The sequence below is a fragment of the Oppia nitens genome, unplaced genomic scaffold (assembly GCF_028296485.1).
Source record: "Oppia nitens isolate AA-2021 unplaced genomic scaffold, nextdenovo-longstitch-racon4-pilon3 scaffold19_pilon_pilon_pilon, whole genome shotgun sequence".
Taxonomy (NCBI): Eukaryota; Metazoa; Arthropoda; class Arachnida; order Sarcoptiformes; family Oppiidae; genus Oppia; species Oppia nitens.
Genome location: NW_026533198.1, coordinates 737,501 through 759,853, shown reverse-complemented (window position 1 = coordinate 759,853; position 22,353 = coordinate 737,501). Strand labels below are relative to the sequence as shown.

General features: G+C 32.9%; 3 protein-coding genes across 3 annotated transcripts in view; 2 read left to right on the top strand and 1 right to left on the bottom strand.

Annotated features, from left to right (window-relative positions):
• Positions 1 to 342: 342 nt before the first annotated feature.
• Positions 343 to 10,796, bottom strand: LOC128966043 (protocadherin-like wing polarity protein stan). Its single transcript, XM_054312845.1, has 11 exons — positions 7,698 to 10,796; positions 7,160 to 7,617; positions 6,926 to 7,078; positions 6,660 to 6,834; positions 3,466 to 6,565; positions 3,000 to 3,378; positions 2,693 to 2,911; positions 2,367 to 2,587; positions 2,221 to 2,287; positions 1,658 to 2,127; positions 343 to 1,584 (listed from the first exon to the last, which is right to left on the bottom strand). The coding sequence occupies exons 1-11, from the start codon at positions 10,483 to 10,485 to the stop codon at positions 453 to 455; spliced, it is 9,162 nt and encodes a 3,053-aa protein (XP_054168820.1). The 5' UTR covers positions 10,486 to 10,796; the 3' UTR covers positions 343 to 452.
• A 495-nt stretch (positions 10,797 to 11,291) lies between these two features.
• On the top strand, positions 11,292 to 12,502 carry LOC128966146 (carboxyl-terminal PDZ ligand of neuronal nitric oxide synthase protein-like). Its single transcript, XM_054312961.1, has 2 exons — positions 11,292 to 11,590; positions 11,684 to 12,502. The coding sequence occupies exons 1-2, from the start codon at positions 11,489 to 11,491 to the stop codon at positions 12,500 to 12,502; spliced, it is 921 nt and encodes a 306-aa protein (XP_054168936.1). The 5' UTR covers positions 11,292 to 11,488.
• Positions 12,503 to 14,429: 1,927 nt separating this feature from the next.
• LOC128966145 (muscle calcium channel subunit alpha-1-like) overlaps positions 14,430 to 22,353 on the top strand; it is a 15,036-nt gene continuing 7,112 nt past the window's right edge. Inside the window, exons 1-25 of the mRNA XM_054312959.1 lie at positions 14,430 to 14,614; positions 14,774 to 14,879; positions 15,445 to 15,584; positions 15,702 to 15,808; positions 15,934 to 16,086; positions 16,703 to 16,863; positions 16,965 to 16,991; positions 17,288 to 17,391; positions 17,731 to 17,846; positions 17,941 to 17,985; positions 18,061 to 18,148; positions 18,244 to 18,404; positions 18,498 to 18,653; positions 18,740 to 18,809; positions 18,888 to 19,095; positions 19,191 to 19,311; positions 19,405 to 19,679; positions 19,821 to 19,899; positions 19,955 to 20,171; positions 20,682 to 20,811; positions 20,923 to 20,982; positions 21,137 to 21,243; positions 21,363 to 21,450; positions 22,114 to 22,167; positions 22,254 to 22,307. Of these exons, the coding sequence (XP_054168934.1) occupies positions 14,478 to 14,614; positions 14,774 to 14,879; positions 15,445 to 15,584; positions 15,702 to 15,808; positions 15,934 to 16,086; positions 16,703 to 16,863; positions 16,965 to 16,991; positions 17,288 to 17,391; positions 17,731 to 17,846; positions 17,941 to 17,985; positions 18,061 to 18,148; positions 18,244 to 18,404; positions 18,498 to 18,653; positions 18,740 to 18,809; positions 18,888 to 19,095; positions 19,191 to 19,311; positions 19,405 to 19,679; positions 19,821 to 19,899; positions 19,955 to 20,171; positions 20,682 to 20,811; positions 20,923 to 20,982; positions 21,137 to 21,243; positions 21,363 to 21,450; positions 22,114 to 22,167; positions 22,254 to 22,307 (2,964 nt within the window). The 5' untranslated portion in view covers positions 14,430 to 14,477. The remainder of the gene's footprint in view (positions 14,615 to 14,773; positions 14,880 to 15,444; positions 15,585 to 15,701; positions 15,809 to 15,933; positions 16,087 to 16,702; positions 16,864 to 16,964; positions 16,992 to 17,287; positions 17,392 to 17,730; positions 17,847 to 17,940; positions 17,986 to 18,060; positions 18,149 to 18,243; positions 18,405 to 18,497; positions 18,654 to 18,739; positions 18,810 to 18,887; positions 19,096 to 19,190; positions 19,312 to 19,404; positions 19,680 to 19,820; positions 19,900 to 19,954; positions 20,172 to 20,681; positions 20,812 to 20,922; positions 20,983 to 21,136; positions 21,244 to 21,362; positions 21,451 to 22,113; positions 22,168 to 22,253; positions 22,308 to 22,353) is intronic.

The window sequence follows — 22,353 nt, the reverse complement described above, 5'->3', positions numbered from 1 at the left end:
TGCAACTATAAGTTCAAAACAAACAAACAAACAAATAAAATCATGTTTTATAAAATAAAATATGATTTTTAAAATATATATAATTTTTTTAAAAAGTATTATATCATGGAATGTATATATATATATATATAAATTAAGTATTTTTTTACAATTTAATTGTATAATTATTAAATATATATATATATATATATATATATATATATAAATAAATAAATAATTGATGTCATGGTTTTTTTTTTGGAGTATAGTATTTTAAAAATATATGTATATATATTGTATATATATATATATATATATAATTTATATATAATATAAATACAATGAGTATATTATTCAATATTATTATTATTATCAAATGAAATGATTGAATGAATCAATGAATCGATGAATGGGAAGAAAAAATCAATGACTTTTCAAATGCATGTTTCGAAATGTATGTATAGTTTTTTTTTTCAATGCAAGTGTGCGGTTGAGTCAACTTCTGGGAGAGTCGTCGTAGTCGACGACTTATCACTACTGGATGTACTGCTAGTAGTAGTGACAGCTGTCTCCTCACTGTTCTCAGTAGTCTCGACAACAGTGATCGATGACTGTTGTGATAATAGCAATAGAGGTGACAGTGTTTGTTGATATTGTTGTTGCTGTAAATCACTCACTACTAGCGGTGGTGGTGATGGTGTCACAATCGTGACCTCATCTCCGCCTTTAGTATTATCTAACTGATGGTCGACGACCTCTACTCTTCCTCCTCTACTACTTCCTCCTCTATTACTACTACTATCGGCAGCGGCGGTAAGTATTTCGCTAATACTGTTGGCCTTTGAATTGCTACTGTCTTCGTAGTGTTTATTATGACTGAGATTGATATTATCACTTAGATTATCATTACTTTGATGATGATGTTGTTGTTGATGATTAGGCGCCGCCGATGACTGGATCAGATCATTGATGTGCGACGATGGCGTCGTCATAGTAGTAGTTGTTAGATAACTAGGTCTCAGTAATGGTGGCTGAGATAGTAGTGTCGGATCTCGTACTATATTATTATTATTATTAGTTTCATTGATTAATGAATTAGTGTTATTATTATTATTATTGCCCGTAAGTCCCGCAGTCATGGCCAGTATGTTTGATCTGGAATACGGTCGACTTCTTAGATATGAAGGAGTCGTAGTAGTAGCTGTTCCACCATCGGTGGCGGTGGGAGATACCAATGGCGGACTATTTGATGGCACTGAATGGCTGGCCATCATCATCGGTGGCCACTTTGGATGATACGACGTGGACGTCGAATAATCAAACGATTGAAGCGATGGAAGAATCGATGCATTGGACACGAGAACAGCGTTTAATTCATTGTCGTCGTCGTCGTTGTCGTCATTGTCGACAATGTTGTTGCGATGAAGATGATGGCTATGGCTCTGCTGTTGAATGGCAGCATTGATTCGATTTTGTTTGGGAGCCGTACTGTTGTCATCGTCATCTGACGAATGACTTGACGCCAGATCCAGTGATCTGTCGTAGGAAACGTCATCGCTATCTGATTCCGAACGATCTTCATTGATGGCACGCCGTCTTTTATGTCTAAAAAAAAATCCAATACAAACAAACAATTAGTATAACTATTAGATCCATCCAATCCAAGACAATCACAAACCTTAATACAGAACTAGACGTCTTGGTGACAGTGGAACGGCTGGTCGTAGATGAGGCACAAATGTTAATATTGCGATGCAATACGTCGAACGATGAATTATGAAATACTGGTGCCGATCGTGAACCGGCCAGCGATGTTCGGGTACCGCTTAGGCTGTCGTCGATGAATATGGCTTTTTTGCCCTGAATACGGGCCCAGAGTGCCTGAACGTTGTGCCGGACCCGATAGTTGATAACACAGTACCCGATGAATACGTAGAGTGATGTCAGGAGCGACATCATTGAATAGCCATAGTGTAGTTCATCCAGTGAATCGTTGACCGATAGTAGTGCCAGAATCCAGACCGAGCCTAACAATGGCAACAATATTATGCTTAGCCATAGCAGTGTCCTGAGATTGCCGTAGTCGCTGATCGCCTCTTTTATTTGGACACTGGCCTGAATGGCCAGCAAAAAGACTACCAGATTTATCTATTATTATTAAAACAAAAATAGTCAAATAATTTCAATTACCCGTAAACTACCGGTACATAAAACTAATGTCACCAAAAAAATAAAACTTACAATAATAGCTACACATATGGGTGCCACTAAACTCCATATTATGCTCTCGTAGATTGAAAGCCAACAACTATTTGATTGATTGATTGCAAAAAAGTAATTATTAATTACAGGTAAATGTTAATAATAATCAATTAAATAATGCTTACAATAGATAGTTGCCGTATTGATCTGCCCGTACGCCGACTGTCAGGCCGACAATTATGGCCGGAATAGCGTAGCCAATGAAATAGTAGAATCTCATGGGTCCGTGATTTATGTCGCGAATTTCGGTAAGCATTCGATGCAAATGAATACTTTGGACACAACTCCACGCGAATAGCGACATAAAAAAGTATTGCAAACTTATGGCAATTATTTTGCAGCCAAACTAAATCCGATAATTACCGGGCGGTAAATAAAAAAATAATATTATTAGTTATACAAAACAATAGTAGGGCGGGTATTATGATTAGCACACTATATATTTTGATACCTCTTTTTCGACTAACGATGACCGAAGTCTCGAAGCGGTCAAAAATATTAGTTGACTTAATAGTAGACATAAAACCAGATTCTTGTGAATTGAATTACTATTGGTTTCGATTCCTCTGATAGCTGTCAATACAAACAGTGTTACCGATAGTAAACCCAACGATATTAGCGAACCAATCGATGAGACAACCACTTGAACTAACGATTCGCTTATGTATAGCTAGTTAACCGATAATAATAATATAAATTATATATAATCATGTATGGGTAAGGGTAGGGGGGTATGGGGGGAGGTGCTGCACACTTACATCATTTGAATTGATATCCATGAGTAGGGCCACACCTATTGAACGATCGCACGAACAGTTGATATAGTCATAGGAAAGCCTATATTTATGTGCCGTATAAGTGCCCTTTACTTCGCAGCCTTTCGATGACCATCGGCCACGACCGGTTTGGCCACCGAGTTGTCCGCTACCACTAGATTTAGTTCGGGAATTGCCATTCGAATTGAACGCCCAATAGACACACTGGGGATTACTTCGGGCCGACCGAACCAATGTCCGCAACCGGAACTGTACTTTTGTCGATTGAAACGATTTGTTAACTAATTTTGTGCCATTTGTCGGCCTCATTGTCATTACGATTACGGGAGAGTTGCCTTTGAATGGTTGTCCAAATCGATGTCTAAATGATATATGAATTGTTAATATTTCACTTTTAAACAACAAAAAAAACAAAACAATTATCGCTAATAATAATAATAACAATTACCTGACACTCGAGTCGACAACTGATGGCAACAATTGTGCCAACGATGAGAATATTGCGTAACCGATGACAGCGTTATTGGACTTATCTTTTTGTTTATCAAACGATGCCGTTAGAGGATTGGCGGCTATTTCTTGTAAACTTTTTACCGCTATTAGCTTCAAGGGTATGAATGCTTTGGTAATGTCGTCGATATATTGTTTTCGATTGGGAAAGTTGTTGTATTTGGGTATGGCTACCGCTGGATTCGATTCGGGCGGTAGACTAGTGTCCACATAGACGGACGGTGCCGACGATTCAATCAGTTGACTGGTATTGACATACGAGTTCAACGATCGTGGCATATCCCAGAGCTGATCACTCGATACAGTATCCAAACCGATTGTCATCCATTTCGATGATATCTCAAACGGATCGGTAAACGTATCCATTTGATTGTCGATCAATGTTTCCAAATAGTTGTTGAATAATTTAATTAAATGTTCGGGTCCTCTGTCCCTATCGGCTACAGTGTCCCAAATCATTTCGTATCTCGGCTCCAATATAGACGAAGTCGATTCAATAATATTACCGATAAAATAGCGGTCCTGTTTGTGGGTCAGATTCAGGCCCCGCTGTTTCAACTCATTGCCGATTATATGCCTAATTAGTCGATAGGCTATCTGAATATCGCTGCCATATAATGTTTCGGTCGAATTGATAGCATTTCTCAGATCGCTAGCTATTTTGATTGATAACTGTGCCGTTAGGGTTAGCTCCTGGTTCTCTAATAGCTGGGAATGTTGGGCCAGTTCGACAAACGTATTTGACGTACAATCGAATAGATCGGGTGGTGTCCAGCCGTTTATATCGGAACAATAGCGTTGGGCTTTGCCCTGCGAGTTAGGTGGACACACCTGACTGGCCTTTTGGCCGAACTGTGTACGTTCCCACCAGATCTGTTCGGTGAACGCACGGGGACAGCCATCGTAGATAACTTCGCAGCCGCGTAGAGTAACTTCGGCGAACGGACTGGAACACGAATCGCATCGGCGACCGATAACTCCGGGCCGACATCTGCATTGACCGCTCAGTGTATCGCACCGACTGGTATACGAACCGGTAGAATAACAGTCGCATTTGAAACAGATATCGCTGTTCAGGGGCTGGAAGTGATTCTGTTCGCAACTACATTCACCCGATGTCTTATTACAGTTACCGTCGTAGCCTTTACTGGTATCGCAATTGCATGGACCGCATATCGGATAACCCCACCAATTGGACGGACATGTTTTCGGTAGTTCGTCTAAACAGTTCAGACCTGTGTGATAGTCATCGCATTGGCACTTATAGCCACGGCTAGTGTTTGTCCATCGCTGACATTTGGAACCAACGGAACAAGGGTTCAGATGACAAATATCCAGACACTGGTCACCAGCGAAACCGTCGTTACATTTGCATTCGTATTTGGAAAATGCTTTGCTATAACATCGGCTGTTTGGCGGACATGGATTCGATAGACAGGGATTTGATTCGATACAGCCGTCTTCGACATTAGTCTGTAGCGATGGCCTTAACCAACCGTCCCGATTGCCGGCTAGATCTAGACTTTTGATACAACCGATAAAATAATTCGGGTAATTGTTATCGCCGGTTGTGGCGATATCGTTAACTTCAATGCCGCCGACAGTTGCTTTGGCCACATATAGTCCACTGATATCGGTATCAAAGTTACGAAATTGTTTGTATTGTCCAAAATCCACGTCCAATTGGACACCGTTTGTCATCCAATTGATGTCCAACTGATGCCATTTGCCATCGTTGACACTGTAGTCGGAAATTTTGATGGTTTGCATATCATATGTATAGCGTATGTTTGAGTTGACAATTTCGACGACAACAATACTATTGTGGCCTAACTGTAGCCTCAGGAGTACACCGTTTGCAGCGATTGTCTTAAACTGTAGGCCAATAATCCAGGGAAGACTGATTGCCTGGAGCCGAGGCGTAAACGATAGTAGACCGTCACCTTTGAACTGTTTGACCAGTTGTTCTGGTTGGCCACACTGTTGGCCGCTAAACGAATCGGAACATTCGCACTGATAGTTGGACCAACCATTCAGACAGGTACCGCCATTCAGACACGGTTGACTTTGGCAAAAATTATGTTTATCCGGACAGCCAGCAGTGGTCGAATTGTTGGCCACATACGAGTTCAGATCAATCAGTTGATTATCGATAATCAGATCACTAATACACCCGTCGAACTGGCTGTTTGTTGTCTGGAAATGTGTGGGCAGTACGGGTAGACCGCCGATTTGTAGCGGACCAGTTAGATCCAGGAATCGATAGCATGTTTGCATTTTGTCGGCGCAACGCGGTTCCAATTGCAGGGAAGTTGTATTGGCGCACCAGTAGGTCTGTTGGGGATCGATATAGTGATTGGGATCGTTGTAATGATATCTGTTGATAGCGTGTAGCAGTTCCTGGTCGCAGTTGTCCAGTTTGAGTGTGGCCGTCCGATTGACATAGATAACTTCAATTTGATGCCATTGGCCATCGTTGACCAGACCGTCTTTTGTCTGGACACTAACCTGACTAATGTTGGCGCCCACGGAAAAACTGAATACCACTTTCGAGTCGATTAATTCCAATGCAATAAAATCATGTTTTTCATTGTATCGGCCATTGTATAGAAGCAATGCATTTGATAGTTTGGTCGCAAACTTCAATCGTATGTTCAACCGGTAGCGTTGTCTTAGCGATGAAAATGTCAGATACGAACCCCGGGTAAAGGATCGGGTTTTTAGTTCGCATAACGGTGTTGACCATTGTTCCAGTGAACAGTTAACACATTGGAAACTACCGGTACCGGTACTACTACTGGTGTTTAGGGTAGCCTTGATTTTCATTGATCGTGAATTAACACATTGTGAATCACTTTTGCATAGACCATTGCGACAGTGATCCAATATCAAATTGATTTCGCAATTTTTGCCAACATAGCCATCATTGCATAGACAAACATAGCCGCCCTCTTGGTGTACGCAAACACCGCCGTTAAGACACGGAGACGAAAAACATAGATTGATTTCGGTATCGCATTCGTATTTGTGGTGCATTCCTATCAATAAATAATAATAATAACCGGTTAGTTAATTCGGTAATTATTTTTAAATATTATTATTGTCGGGGGGAGGAGGAGGAGGGAACTATACCTTGAAATCCTTTAGGACAACGACAGGCAAATGTATTGATTGGATTTATTGAACGAAACAATACAGTATCGGTACCGATAAAATCCGATGCACTGCCAAACTTGAGCACTGATAGACATTCCTCAAAGTTAAGACACGGTTCGCGAACACATAGATTATCGTCAAATGGAAACACCTGATGGTTATTATTAGTGAAAAAGTTGATAATTCATTACATTAATTATCGGTAATTATATTTAACAGTATATCTATATATATAACTGTACCTCAAGTCCGATCAATTTGGTCAGTAGTGGCCGACTCAGGTAAACCCTTTCCTGGAGATATTGGGGCGAATAAAATGATTCCGAATCTCTACTGTCTATTAGACGGGCCGAAAAACTGACGTTCAATATTTCCGATTCAATTTCTATGTCATCCTATTTTTAACGCAAAAACAAACAAACAAACAAATATCGGTAAAAAACTATTACCCGATAATTACCGAAATAGAAAATTACCTGGATATTAAAAACAATAATATTCTCTTTGGGACAGGGAACTATAGCGGCCAGTCCCTCAATAAATCGGTCAAACATAGACGATAGAAACATTTTTTGTGTCATTTTATTCAACCGAATCGTAACACTATTGAATAGCATGGCTTCGGTAACCAAATTGACCAACAGATGACAAGTAGCAGCGGCTTCGTTGATACCGTCGGTTACGCTGACACTGAAGATGGCACGCATCGGTACATTGGTATTCAAACTGGGACTCAGCTTAATGTTGCCGTTTGTTTCGTTAACAATCAATAGGTTGGCATTATTACCGGATACAAACCGATAGTTTAGACGATCGGCTACATCATCGTCGTAAGCGGGTATTCGGGCAATCACTTGATTCAATGGAAAGTGATTCTTGTAATTGTTGAATATGATGGTAAAATCTCTTAGAATAGGTGCATGATCGTTTACATCTATATAATGATTAATAAACCCGATAATTAATTACCCGATAATTAGTTAAACCAATAAACAAATTCATTGCAATTATTACCCGTCACATGTATCTCGACGTCGACATCATTCCTCAGTGGCAGCGAAGAAGCTCTGACTATAATGTGATAGACTTTTTTCGTCGACTCGTAGTCCATATCGACACCCGATATCAATTCGGCCGAGTTGTCCAGCGGACGGGGTTTCAGCGAAAATGATTTCATATCGACGCCGCCAACAATCGAATAGTCTACTTTCGAATTGGAACCTTCATCCGGATCTACGGCAGTCAGTACGCCAACTGTCCAACCGATTGGACTGTTCTCTGGTACGTATAGTTTGATCTTTTCGGATGGAAAACGCGGCGGATTATCGTTGCAGTCATCAATTTGGACATTTATCTGAACTGATGATGACATCGATGGTACACCCCTGTCGACAGCCAGGGCTGTCAACTGATAGACTGGTGTGGTCTCTCTGTCCAACATCTTATTGGTTCGGACGACACCGGATGTCTGATCGATGACAAAACTAGATCCGCCATCATTGCCGCCGGCGAACGTATACCTGACCTGACCGTTGAGACCCAAATCTTGATCGCTGGCACCGAGTTGGACAACACTACTGCCAATGGGTGCGTCTTCGCTGATGGAGGCCGTGTAGACTGTCTGCTTAAACTGTGGCGAATTATCGTTGACGTCGCCGATTTCGATCTCAACATTGGTCGTGTCGGCCAACGGTGGAACACCGTTATCGATGGCAGTAACGGCTATTGTATAGCCAGCAGTTTGTTCTCTGTCCAGTTGTTTGGTGGTAACAATGGCACCCGAATTGGCGTCAATACGAAACTCGCTCAGGTCGTCCATTTGGAATGTGATTCTGGCATTTTGGCCAACATCGGCATCGGTAGCTTCGATAACCAGAACAGTAGTTCCCAGCGGTGTGTCCTCCGGTATTGTTATGGCGTATGGTGTCTTTTCGATAATAGGCCGATGAGTATTGGCATCGGTTACATTGATATAGACAGTAGCCGTATCAAACTTGCCGCCCGAATCGGTAGCCGTCACAGTCAGGACAAACTTTTTATCCGCTTTATAGTCCAATGGCTGTGCAATGGATATCAATCCCTGACCGTTTTGGGTAATTATACTGAATCTGGATCTACTGTTACCGCTGGATATCTGGAAAATGAGTCGCGGATTTTCATCCTTATCGGCTGCGGTAACCGATATCACTGGCGATCCGACGGTTTCGGTTTCGCTTACGGATGTCTGATAGATTTTCGGTGCAAATAGCGGCGCATTATCGTTGAGATCCTGTACCCGTATGATAACGTTGGCCGATGCAGACAGCGGTGGCGAACCGTTGTCCTGGGCCTGGACAACAAACTCGTACAGACTCGATTCTTCCCAATCGAGTTCCCGATTGGTAAACAGCCAACCGGTTTGATTGTCAACTGAAATGGGCATATCTGGTGAGTTGGCATTTCTAATCGAATAGCTAATCATAGCGTTGTCGCCGTCGTCGGCATCGTAGGCCTGTACCCGAACTATACTCGAACCGACGGGCGAATTTTCGACAATAGTTTCCTGGAATAGACTCGTATAGAATTTCGGTTCGTTATCATTCTTGTCCAAAATGTTGACCAACAACTGTGTAGTATTACTACGGGGCGGACTACCGGCATCTTGGGCTCGGACTACCAGCCGATAGGAATGCGAGGCTTCGTAATCCAGTGGTCCGACGACACTGATTTCGCCGTTAAGCGAATCCATTTGAAACAACCCCTGAGTATTGCCGCCGATAATTGAATACCGAAGTACCGAATTCAGTCCTTCGTCTTCGTCATAGGCGCTGACTTTGGCAATAACCGGATGTTTCGAATAGTTTAGATCTTCGGCAATCTGTACGGAATAGGATTTTTCGGAAAACTGTGGATAATTGTCGTTATCGTCCAGTATTTTGATGGTAACAGTTGTCTGCGAGTTACGTCTGAGATGAACGGGTCCGCTGTCGGAGGCCTGGACTGTCAGCGTATACAAGTCGACCACTTCTCTATCAAGTGTCGCTCTGGTAGTTATTATACCGGAATTTCCATCTATTTTGAACGCTTCGTTCGGACCGCTCGGATTGATAATACTGTACTCCAGATCGGAATTGGCACCGCTATCGGCATCAATGGCCCGGACAGTCAGTACGGTTGTCGATATTGGCGACGACTCTCTCAGCAGGGCCTCATAGGAGGCCAACTCGAATACCGGCGAATGATCGTTCTCGTCGTCGACATTGATCTGCAATGTCGACGTAGCCGTACGAGCTGGTAGGCCACTGTCGATGGCCAGTATACGAAAAAAGTGTACGTCCATAAACTCCCTGTCCAATCGGACAGTTGTCGCTACGACACCCGACGTCGAATCAATGGCAAACATACTCTGACTGCGGGCATCCAAAATGGCACTCATCTGGTATAGTAGATCACTACCACTGTTGGATTCCCGATCAGTGGCGCTCATTGTCGTTACGATATAACCTTTTTCTTTTTCTTCGGGAACGCCGACAATATATAACGATTTGTCGAACAATGGTTCCGTATTTGTTGGATGACGTCGTCGTCGTCGTCGGCTTTTCGCTAATGATTCACTGGTCAATGATGTCTTAATCATCTGTCTGTTATGATTAGTACCGACGATGATGTCTACATTATCGTTGTCGGTAATAAAACTTTCGTTGCCATAGATAACTGTCCAGGCATTACATCCCAATACCATCATCGTCATCATCATCATCAGCGCCATCATCAGTGTTGTTGTCGATGATAATGACGTCCCGCGATGTCCTATTGATGCCATTATTTTACCGCCGCCGCCGTCACACTCCTAACCACTGTTTGTTTGTTTTGTAGTTTGTGTGCACACGAAGTATCACTTATATATAAATTGGTCACCAATTGGTCATAATATCATCTGATTGTCTGTCTGTCTGTCTGTCTATCCGATGGTGTCCTCCGAATTGTTGACATCATTTCGCTGACCATAACATCACAACTGTTTTGTTGACATTTTTTGTTTTGTTTATAAAGTATTTACTAATCAATTGATTCATTCATTCATTCAAACAATAGACTCAATCACTCCTCTCTTTCTTTCTCTCTCTCTCTCATCAGTTCATCACTTATGTCATGAACTGTACATAAATTACGTCACATAAACTATTGCTGTATTTGAATAATATTAATAACTTGTATTGAAATTAAATGTATTTTAAATTAATTAATTAAATTTAATTAATTAAACAAAAATAAAAAGTTTTGTTATATATGTTTTTTTTGTGGGCAAAAATATTTATTGTTAATAAATAATTATTTATTTATTATTTAAATATATTTAATTTGATAACAAATTTAATGATAGTTTTTACATACCTGTAATACCTGTGTATATATACAGTACTTAATAACAATTGTAGACATTATTTATGTTTTCACATAAATTTTTTTTTATATTTTTTTGATGACATTGTTATTGTTTTGTTGATATTATTATTATTTATTATACAGTATTAGTAAAACTTATTATAAATATTATTAAATAATATTTATTATTATTGTTATTATTATTATTATTGAAAATATCAATCATTTATATTATAATTGAATTAATATCTCAATGAATGGACATATATTTTGTGGTTTTTAACTGATCTATCAATTGATGGATCTGTTTGTGCAACAGTTGTTGTTGTTGTTGTTGTGGTAGTGATTGTTGTGATAATGAATGGTAAGACATCATCATCAGCGGTGGTATATTAGTCAAGACTTGGTCTCATTATAACTCTCTCTCAATCTCTGAAAAAATGAAGACACAATACTCAGCACTCGATGAGACACTACTCGACTCTCGAGTGCCGTTAAGATCTGAAGAAGAGTTCCGATTGGGTATTGTCTTCAATGCAAAGGTATGTCTTCGGCTGCCAGACAGCCGCAGCCGCCACACAACCCCTTACCTTATGATTGTAATGATCTCTCATATCTGATCCACAATTCAATAGCTAATCGGATGCGGATGTGTTCCGCGACCCAATTCGCGGGTCGAGATTGTGGCCGCCATGCGTCGGATACGTAGCGAATGTCGCAATCGTAAGGACAAGAAACGCAAAGTATTGATAACGGTGTCCTACGAGGGCGTACGGGTAACGCTGACCGGCGCCCGACATACCTGTTCATCGGCACTGTTGTCCTTAGCCCAGCATCCGATTCATCGGATATTTTACGTATCGCACGACTCACTGGATTTGCATATCTTCTCGTATATTGCACGCGACGGCAATGCATTCAAATGTTTTGTCTTCAAATCGGCTAAACAATCGCTAGCCGTCAACGTTGTCCGTACTATTGGCCAGGCGTTTGAATTGTGCCACAAAATGTCATTGGCTTCGGACACATCCCTTCAGACAACACCCACAGCAACAGCGACAGCAATGATGCAACAAAACACTTCTTCAAGCACTGACACTCAAAACAATACCAGTAATAATAGTACGACCACTACAACAGTTACCGCAAGCACCCAATTATCTCAATCGCCTCCTAATATCAATAATACTACTAATAATAATAATACTCATTTGGATAGTATAGAGTCACTATTAAAAGATATGCATCTAATGTTAAGCCAACTGAGCCAAAGAGTTACATCATTAGAGGATCAGATGACAACATTGTTGTCCAATACATCCATTAATAATAATAATAATAATAATAATAATACTCATACGTATAAAACGGTTAACTCTCCCGATTCACTATTGTCTTCGCCGTCAAACACCAATCACTCCATTATTGCCGATCTTTTACATACTTTGAACTAAAATTATTTATTAGTATTATTATTATTACTTTTAATTTTTATTTATTTATTTTATTTAATTTAATTTTTTTGTTTTTATTTTATTTATTTATTATATTTATTATAAGCATTTTATCGACAACAACAAAAAAGTAATAGTGTTTTAAAAAATTTTAATTAATTTGAAATTATTTAAATAATTATAATACTGTGTCTAATATTAAAAAAAAATTATATATATATATATATATCAAATTTGATAATTGATTTGATACTTGAAAAAAAACAATTGATTTTTTTTGTATTAGTAATATTTTTTGAGAAATTTAATTGTGAAGAATTACAGTTTACTACTAATAATAATAATAATTTAAGATTTAATGAAATGATAATAAATTTTTTTTAATTATATTGTTATAATTATTTTTTATGTGTTAAACTGTATATCATATTATTATTATTATTATTAAATGTTTTATTGAAGAAAATACATTTAAAAAAAATTATATCTAAAAATAAGTACTAATAAAATTTGTAATGAATAAAATGTGTTCATTTAAAAATATGTATAGAGAAAAAAAAAGTTTCAAAAAAAAATTGTTTCAAAAAATTTTGCTCAAAACTCAATATATATTTTTGTTTGACTGCTTTTTTTTAAAAAAAAATGTATAAATATTTTTTTAATTAATATTATTAACCATTATTAACCATTTAAATTATATATATATATATTATTATTAACATTTAATGATTATCACATTTGCATGAATATATCATTTTTTTTTAAATTATAATTATTAATATATGAAAATAAATGTGTATTTATTATTTTTTGCCACCTTTAAAAAAACTGTTAATCTATTAATGTATTTATTAATATATATATATATCAATAATCAATACCCGGTAATGAAATTATTTTTTAAACAAAAATTAATTAAAAATAAATAACTAAATTTAATTAAATTTCTAAGTATTACTGACAACACACACACTCAAAATTATTAGGAAAAATATATGCAATAAATATTATTATATATTTAGCGTATCGTTATATTATAGCAATTGCTTTGGAAAAAAATATTTTGCATAACATTTTTCATTTATATATACCGTATATACAGTATATGTTTGTCTAAATAAATATATGAAATAATATTTTTTGAGAGATGAAATGATACACAATATATATATATATATATATATATATATATATATATATATATAGGAGAGAGTAGAGGGTATTAGTGATGAGAGAGAGAGAGAGAGAGAGAGAGAGAGAGAGAGAGAGAGAGAGAGATGGAGAGAGACTTAACCAAAAGTCATGCTCTGAAGTGATGATGAGGACTGACTGTTGTCATACATAAGTACATAACGATCCACTAGTGATGCCAATGATGTCAACGATGCCAATGGAAATAATGTAATCATGTTTTCATCCATTCATACCATACCATACCATCCATTCATTTTAAAAGCAAACTTTTTATTTAAACCTTTTTTTGTGTGTTGTTGTTGAACGGTTGCTCCCATTTCAGCTTATATATACACACACACGGTATATACAGTACAAACTATATAAAATGATATAATAGGGAGAAAAATAAGCTAAAAATAAAATAAAATGTTTGACTGAAATTTTTTTTATATAATAATACTACTAATAATAATAATATAGTATACATATTTACGTTATATAATAATAATAATAATTAAATCTTTTTAAAAAAATAATGTATAACTATCAATAATTTACTAATTGTTATTATACATGTTTGTTTGGATATTATTATTAATATTAATTTTTTTATGTATGTGATAATAATGAATTTTTAATAAATAAATAAATATATTTTAAATATATTTAAATAATATTTAATTTAAAATACCTTCAAACCTAGTGTGTGTGTGTGTTTGGTTGGTTATACACATCCATACATATGATGACCATAGGATTATATATTATTAGATATCAATAATATTGATAATAATAATAGATGCAATCGCAAGAAAAAAAGCCCCGTCCGGTCCGCAAGTGTGGCCCCAAACCGCCCGAAAAGCCCGAACGGGCTCTCTATTGCCTATCACTTAAAAATCCCATCAGAAAACTATGCATAGCTATTACTGATTGGAAATATCCTTTTTTTAATTAAAAATTATATATATATATATATATATATATATATATAATATATTTATTTATAATTTATAATTATTTTTTTATACATAATAGTGTTTCTCAATTGATTTTCCTTAATTTTAATATTATTGTTTATTTTTAATTTATTTTTACGCCTTTTGAATGGCTTATATTAATAACAATATGCCTCAACTGTCTAGCACTGGGTGTTTATACACCCTATCCAGCATCGGATACAAATCATAGGAATCAAATTTTGGTAATTATTATATATTAATTATATATACTGTATATATATATATATATATTAAAAAAGTTATCTATTTGTTTAAAGTTTATAAAAAAAAATTTTAATTTTAATTTATAAACTATTAATTTATTTTCAACTTTCTAAGCATTTAATTAGTGTAAATATTTTAATAATAAATTAATATTTTTATATACATTAAATTATTATTTGATAATTGTTGCTTTTTTATTTAATTAATATACTTTATGAAAAAATTATTAAAGTATATTAAAAGTTATTATCTTTATATATAAAAAAAAAAATTTACTAAAAACTTTTTTTTTGTTGTTTTAAGTGCCTGTATATTAAATTAGAAAATAAATAAATAGCTTAATTAATTTAATACTGTACTAATGTTTAAAAAAGTATAATAATAATAATAATAATAATTTTCTTATAATTAATGTTTTTTTTTTATATCATTACTATTGTTGTTATGTTGTTGTTAACACATAATCATATCATCAAAACATAACAAAAATTAATTATACAATTAATTAATTATTAAAAAAAAATTAATTTTATTTTTTTTAAGGAAAAAATTGAGTATTTCTTTTTGGTTGTCTTTACCGTCGAGTGCTTTATGAAGATCATAGCCTTCGGCCTATTCATGCATTCGGGCGCCTATTTGAGGAGCGCCTGGAATCTGCTTGACTTCATCATCGTTGTCATCGGGTATACCCCACCCCCCACCACCACCACTACCTAACCATATAACCCCTTCCCCCCACTCCCACACATACATACTTACATATATATATAACTGTATTATTATTATTATTATATTAATAGACTGGTCAGCACATTCCTGGCCTCCCTATTCACTGAGGGTATTGATGTGAAAGCATTGAGAGCTTTTCGGGTATTACGACCACTGAGACTGGTATCGGGAGTGCCCAGTGAGTAGTCTAGTCCAGTCCAGTCCAGTCGACTGTTCAAAAAATAAAAAATAAATTTAATTTATAACTTTATTTTTTGATTGATTTATTGAATAAAAAAAATTTAAATTTTATTTTATTTACAGGCCTTCAAGTGGTTTTAAATTCAATAATCAAAGCAATGGTGCCTTTACTTCACATTGCATTACTTGTCATATTTGTTATAGTTATCTATGCCATCATTGGACTTGAATTATTTGTAGGCCGTATGCACCAGGCCTGCTATAATAACTTTACCGGTATATACATGTATATCACATATATATATATATATATATAAATTATTTGATATAAAATTTTTTGTTAAGAAAATTTTTTTTAGAAATATTATATACATTACACATATTATCAATAGCTATATGTTTGATAAAAAAAAGCAATCATAAGTTTTTGTTGTTGTTTGGTTAGTGTTTAGTCATCCAAAAAAAACAAACTAACTTTTTTTCAAACCTAATATTATTATTATTATTATTATTATATTATTAGTAATACAGTATATATGATTTATATCAATAACCTATTCAATCAATTATTACTGTACTACTAATGTAAAGCACTAAAAGCATCAGTATAATTTAATAATAGTTTTTATTTTATAACAAAAAGTACATATAAGTTAAATTATTATTATTAGTAGTAAGTATAGTATTGCTAACAAAAATTTTTAAAACATAACAAATTTTAGTTTTTAGTATTTTTTTAAAAATCTATAAATCTATTTATTTTCATAAAAAATCGATAATATAAAAAAAATAGATAAATTATTTAATGAATAATTTTTTGTGGTGTACTTAATATTATCTGTATTTATTTATATACACCCTCCACCCTCCCACCCCACCCCTCAAATTTTAGGTGAAAGGACATCCGATCCGACACCGTGTGGTGGGGCCTATAATTGTGAGGAGCCATTCATATGTAGCGATAAGCCCTACTGGGAGGGCCCCAATACGGGAATTACTAATTTTGATAATTTCGGTTTGGCAATGCTCACTGTTTTTCAATGTGTTACCAATGTATGTGTTTGTTTTCTTCAAATAATAATAATAATAATTAATTTTTGTTTATTAATTACTAAATTCAATATTTTCCATTATATTTATATATATATATTTAGGAAGGTTGGACTAATGTACTTTATAATGTAAGTTATATAATAATTTAATTTAATTTAATTAAATAATTTTATATTAGTTTTTAAAAAATTATATATAAATACATGTATTAAATATATTGTATTAATTTAACTATTAATAGGTAAGCAATAGATGAAAATAGTTAAATAATTTACTAACTATCCAAAAAAAACTATGTTAACTATTAAATTATTTAGTTAGTTAATTAACATATCTATTACATGTATTTAGTATTATTTATAATAAAAATAAAATTATATATTCAATTATATTATCACATATTATTTATTTATTTATTTATTAGATAAACGATTCGGTAGATAATTCGTGGCCATGGATCTATTTTATTAGTCTAATTATATTGGGATCATTTTTTGTTATGAATCTTGTATTGGGTGTACTCAGCGGGTATGTTATATATATCTCTCTCTCTCTCTCTCTCTCTCTCTCTCTCTCTCTCTCTCTCTCTCTAAAGTTTCTTAAAGTTTCTTATAATTATCATTAAAATAAATATAATCTAAAAAAAATTTAAATTATCTCATTGTTTAATATTGTAGTTAAACTCTCTCTCTCTCTCTCTCTCTCTCTCTCTCTCTCTCTCATTTATTAATTATAATTAATATTATTATTATTATTATTATTAGTAGTAGTAGTAGTAGTTTTTGTTGTTATATTAAATCATATTATATATATATATATTTTTTTTAAAAATAATTATTAATTATTTATAATTATATGATCCGAAAGTGAGTTTTCCAAAGAGCGCGAAAAAGCCAAAGCCAGAGGAGATTTTCATAAACTAAGAGAAAAACAGCAAATCGAAGAAGATTTGAGAGGTTATCTCGATTGGATCACTCAGGCAGGTAATGGACAAACACCTACATAAGCATACATACATAAGCTATATATATATATATATATATATTAATATATATTGATATTTGTTTTAATTAACAGAAGATATAGAGGCCGATGAAAAGGAGGCGTCCAATGAGAGACTTGGTTTGAATTATAACTAATTATATATATAAAAAACAATAATTATTTTTGATATATATTTATATATATTAAAAAAAGGAGGCGATAATGATAATGATCGACTAGAAAATGATCATGGTAATAATCATGATGCTAATAAGCCACCATCATTTTGGCAAACACAACGGTTATTATAGTTTTATTATAATTTTAATTAATTAAATTATTAAATATATATATTAGAAAAAATTATAAATTATTTTCTATATATATATATATTAGAAAAAATTTCGGACGAATTAACCGACGTTTGCGTCGGGTTTGCCGAAAAATATGCAAATCTCAGGCACTCTACTGGACAGTCATAATATTGGTATTTTTGAATACATTGACACTGGCCTCTGAACACCATCAGCAGCCACAATGGCTGGACGAGTTTCAGGGTAAAATTTTAAATTAATTAAAATTAAAATTTAATAATTTTAAACTAAATAATTTTTTAATTTTTTTTAACAAAAAAAATAAAATACACACAGAAGTGGCAAACATGATATTTGTGATATTATTTCTATTGGAAATGTTGCTGAAAATGTATAGTTTAGGATTTCAGGGCTATTTTGTTTCGCTATTCAATCGATTTGATTGTTTTGTTGTCATCAGTTCCATACTGGAAGTAGTCTTAACCACATCTGGTCAGTAGATTTATTATCACCAAAAAAATTAGTTGATTTAAATTAAATTTTTCTTTTAAAATACCAATACCATTGACTGACCGTAGATGTTATGCCACCTCTCGGGGTATCTGTCTTAAGATGTGTTCGTCTCTTACGGATCTTCAAAGTGACAAAGTATTTTGAGATTTTACTGTCAATGTCTTCACTGATGATGACTAATAATCTTCTCTATTATCTATTTGATTTGACCAGATATTGGACATCGTTGCGCAATTTGGTCGCATCGTTGATCAATTCAATGCGTGCCATCGCATCCCTACTTCTTCTGCTATTCTTGTTTATCGTTATCTTTTCGTTGCTCGGGATGCAGGTCTTCGGCGGTAAGTTTAACTTCAAGAAGAAGGAAAAACCCAGACATAATTTCGACACATTCTGGCAGTCATTGTTGACTGTATTTCAGGTAATTTTTTTAAAAAAATATGATAAATAAATAAATAATTAATTAATAATTACTTATTTTATGTTTTGTTTTAATTGATCCAAAACAACAACAAGATATTAACCGGTGAAGACTGGAATGAAGTCATGTATGACGGTATCATTGCCTACGGCGGTGTCAATAAGCCGGGTATATTGGCCTGTGTCTACTTTATCATATTATTTATTTGCGGCAATTGTTAGTCAAAATTTTTTAATTAATTAATTAATAATTATATATATATTTTTACAAAAAAAAATTAATTAATTATTTTTATATAATAACCAATAGATATACTGTTGAATGTCTTTTTGGCCATTGCTGTCGACAACTTAGCCGATGCCGAAAGTTTGACGGCCATCGAAAAAGATGAAGAAGAAGAAGACGAGGAAGGATTAGACGGTGAAGTAGAAGTAGAAGAAGAAGAAGTTGTGGTAATGTCGACAGGAATTGATGCTAACAGTGAACAACAAGATGGTCATCAATTAGATGATAATAGTAGTAATAATAATAATAATCAAGAAGATCAACAACAACAACAAAATCATATCAATTTTGATGGACAGGTTTGTTGGGCATTATATATATACAGTATATACTGTATATGATATATATTTTACTAATTAGTTTTAAATATATATATATATATATATTAATTAATTAAAAATAAATATCAATTAATTAATAATAATTTGTTTTTATATTAGGAAAAACTTAACGATAATAACCATCTAAACGATATCAATGGTAGTGGTGTTGACTTTGGAAAGTATGGTATCAGAGGAGGTAAAGTAGTTTTATTTTGTTGTTAAATATTAATATTATTTTTTTTAATTGATAGACAATATCAATGAAGACATCAATGATGGCCAAAACAATTCACTGGACGACGACGATGACGATGAAAATGAATTTAGCGGTGATATTGGCGATCTGGACGCCGATGGCGACGAATATACTGGTGCCCGACCCAGACGGATGTCTGAACTGAATTTTGCCACAAAAATAACACCGATTCCCAAACATTCATCGTTTTTTATCTTCAGCCACACAAATAAGTATGTATTGGATTAGATAGACATTAAAAAAATTTTATATACCTTTTTATAAGTACTTTTATAATTTAATTTAATTTTTTTTGTAAAAATTATATTTTAAAAAATAATAGCAATTATAAAACACTGAGAATATTAATAATTAATTAGTATATTAGTAGTAGAAATCGTTAGTTACTTATATTAAATAAATAATTATTGATATATTATACACACCTATGCTATATATTATATATTAATATAAATTATTATGTTATTATTAAAAATGGGTTAATTGAAGGATTATTTTTTTAATTGTCAAATAAAATATATATCAATATAATTTAAAAATACAATTCAAAAATTTCTATATATATATAAAAAATTTTAATTGTATTTTATAACTTATAAAATATTCTCATATCAATTGACAGATATAATAATAATAATAAAAAAATTAGTAAAACTAGTAATTAATTTTTAATTAATTTAGTTTTTAATTATTTTTAATTAAATTTATTTTTTTGTGGTCAGATTCCGTATACTGTGTCATCGTATTATAAATCATAGCTATTTCGGTAATATAGTACTCTGTTGTATATTAATCAGTAGCGGAATGTTGGCCGCGGAAGACCCGCTGGACGCCCAATCGCCCAGAAATACTGTATATTCATATATAATTTATATTTACTTTTTAAAAAAAACTAATTAATTAAACAAACAATTAATCCATAATTATATGAAAATTATATATTTTTTTAAAAACAACAAATAGATTCTCAATTATTTTGATTGGTTTTTTACATCGATTTTTACTATTGAAATATCATTAAAAGTAAGTACAATATATACAGTATAACCTTATATTCTGTATAATTATAATTATATTTTTTTTAAATGCGATAAAATTTATATACAATTTTTTGTCTTTTAATTAATTAATTAATTATTATATTTATTGATTTTAATTGTCATTATCATTATCTTAGACCATAACCTATGGTGTAATCCTACACAAGGGATCATTTTGTCGAAGTTATTTCAGTCTATTGGATCTACTGGTGGTTTGTTGTTCATTGATATCGTTTGGCTTTCCGTAAGTATTTATTTATTTATTTTTTTGGTGATATATTAAATAATTTAATATAATTTTTTTATTTGTTTAAATTACTAAATTTTTTTTAAATATTTTATTTTTAAAAAAAATAATTATAGTAATGGTACTATATCAGTTATTAAAATATTACGTGTTTTACGTGTATTACGACCATTGCGTGCCATTAATCGTGCAAAAGGATTGAAAGTAAGATATTTTCAATTTTTTTTTAAATAATTTTTTTACAAAAATAATATATAAATATTTTTTTTAGGTAAAACTGAATTTTATAATTTAGGATTTAGTAAACAAATCTATGTATTATAGTAGAGTATATTTATTTATTTAAAAAAATAGATTTTAAAAAAATCATCTAAAAATTTGTTTTAAAAAAACGAAACTAAAAAAACAATATATATATTTAATTATCAAAAAAATAATTGTGATTGTTATATAAGTTAGTGCATTATTGTTGAATTTTTTTTTATATACAATATATCATTGATTTTGATCATCAGTTTTAAATTTACATTGAGCATTTTAATATAATTAATATATGTGTTTTTATATAGCATTAAAGTCATACATATATCGATATACTGTATATACAGTATAAATATAAATTTATATGATATGATAATTGAATATTATTATTGTATAAGTAATGTTTTTAATGTTTGAAATTTTAAATATAATTTTTTATTTAATTTAGTAAATGTTTGATAAATATTTTTAATTATTATTATTATTATTATTATAAACTATTGAATGAAATGCCTGACATATATATTTATATGCTTTCTATGCCTCTCTCTCTCTCTCTCTCTCTCTCTCTAATCCCGTCACCTAATTGTGTCCCCAAATATCAAGCACGTGGTGTCCTGTGTTATTGTGGCCATTAAAACAATTGGCAACATTATGCTGGTATGTATTGCCATACCATCATCTATTAATTTTTGTTTAAAAAATTAATTAATTAATTATATAATATAAATGTCAAATAAAAATAGGTGACATTTCTACTAAATTTTATGTTTGCCGCCATTGGTTGTCAACTTTTTAAGGTAATTATTTTCTAACTAATTTAAAATAATATATATTTTTTTTAAA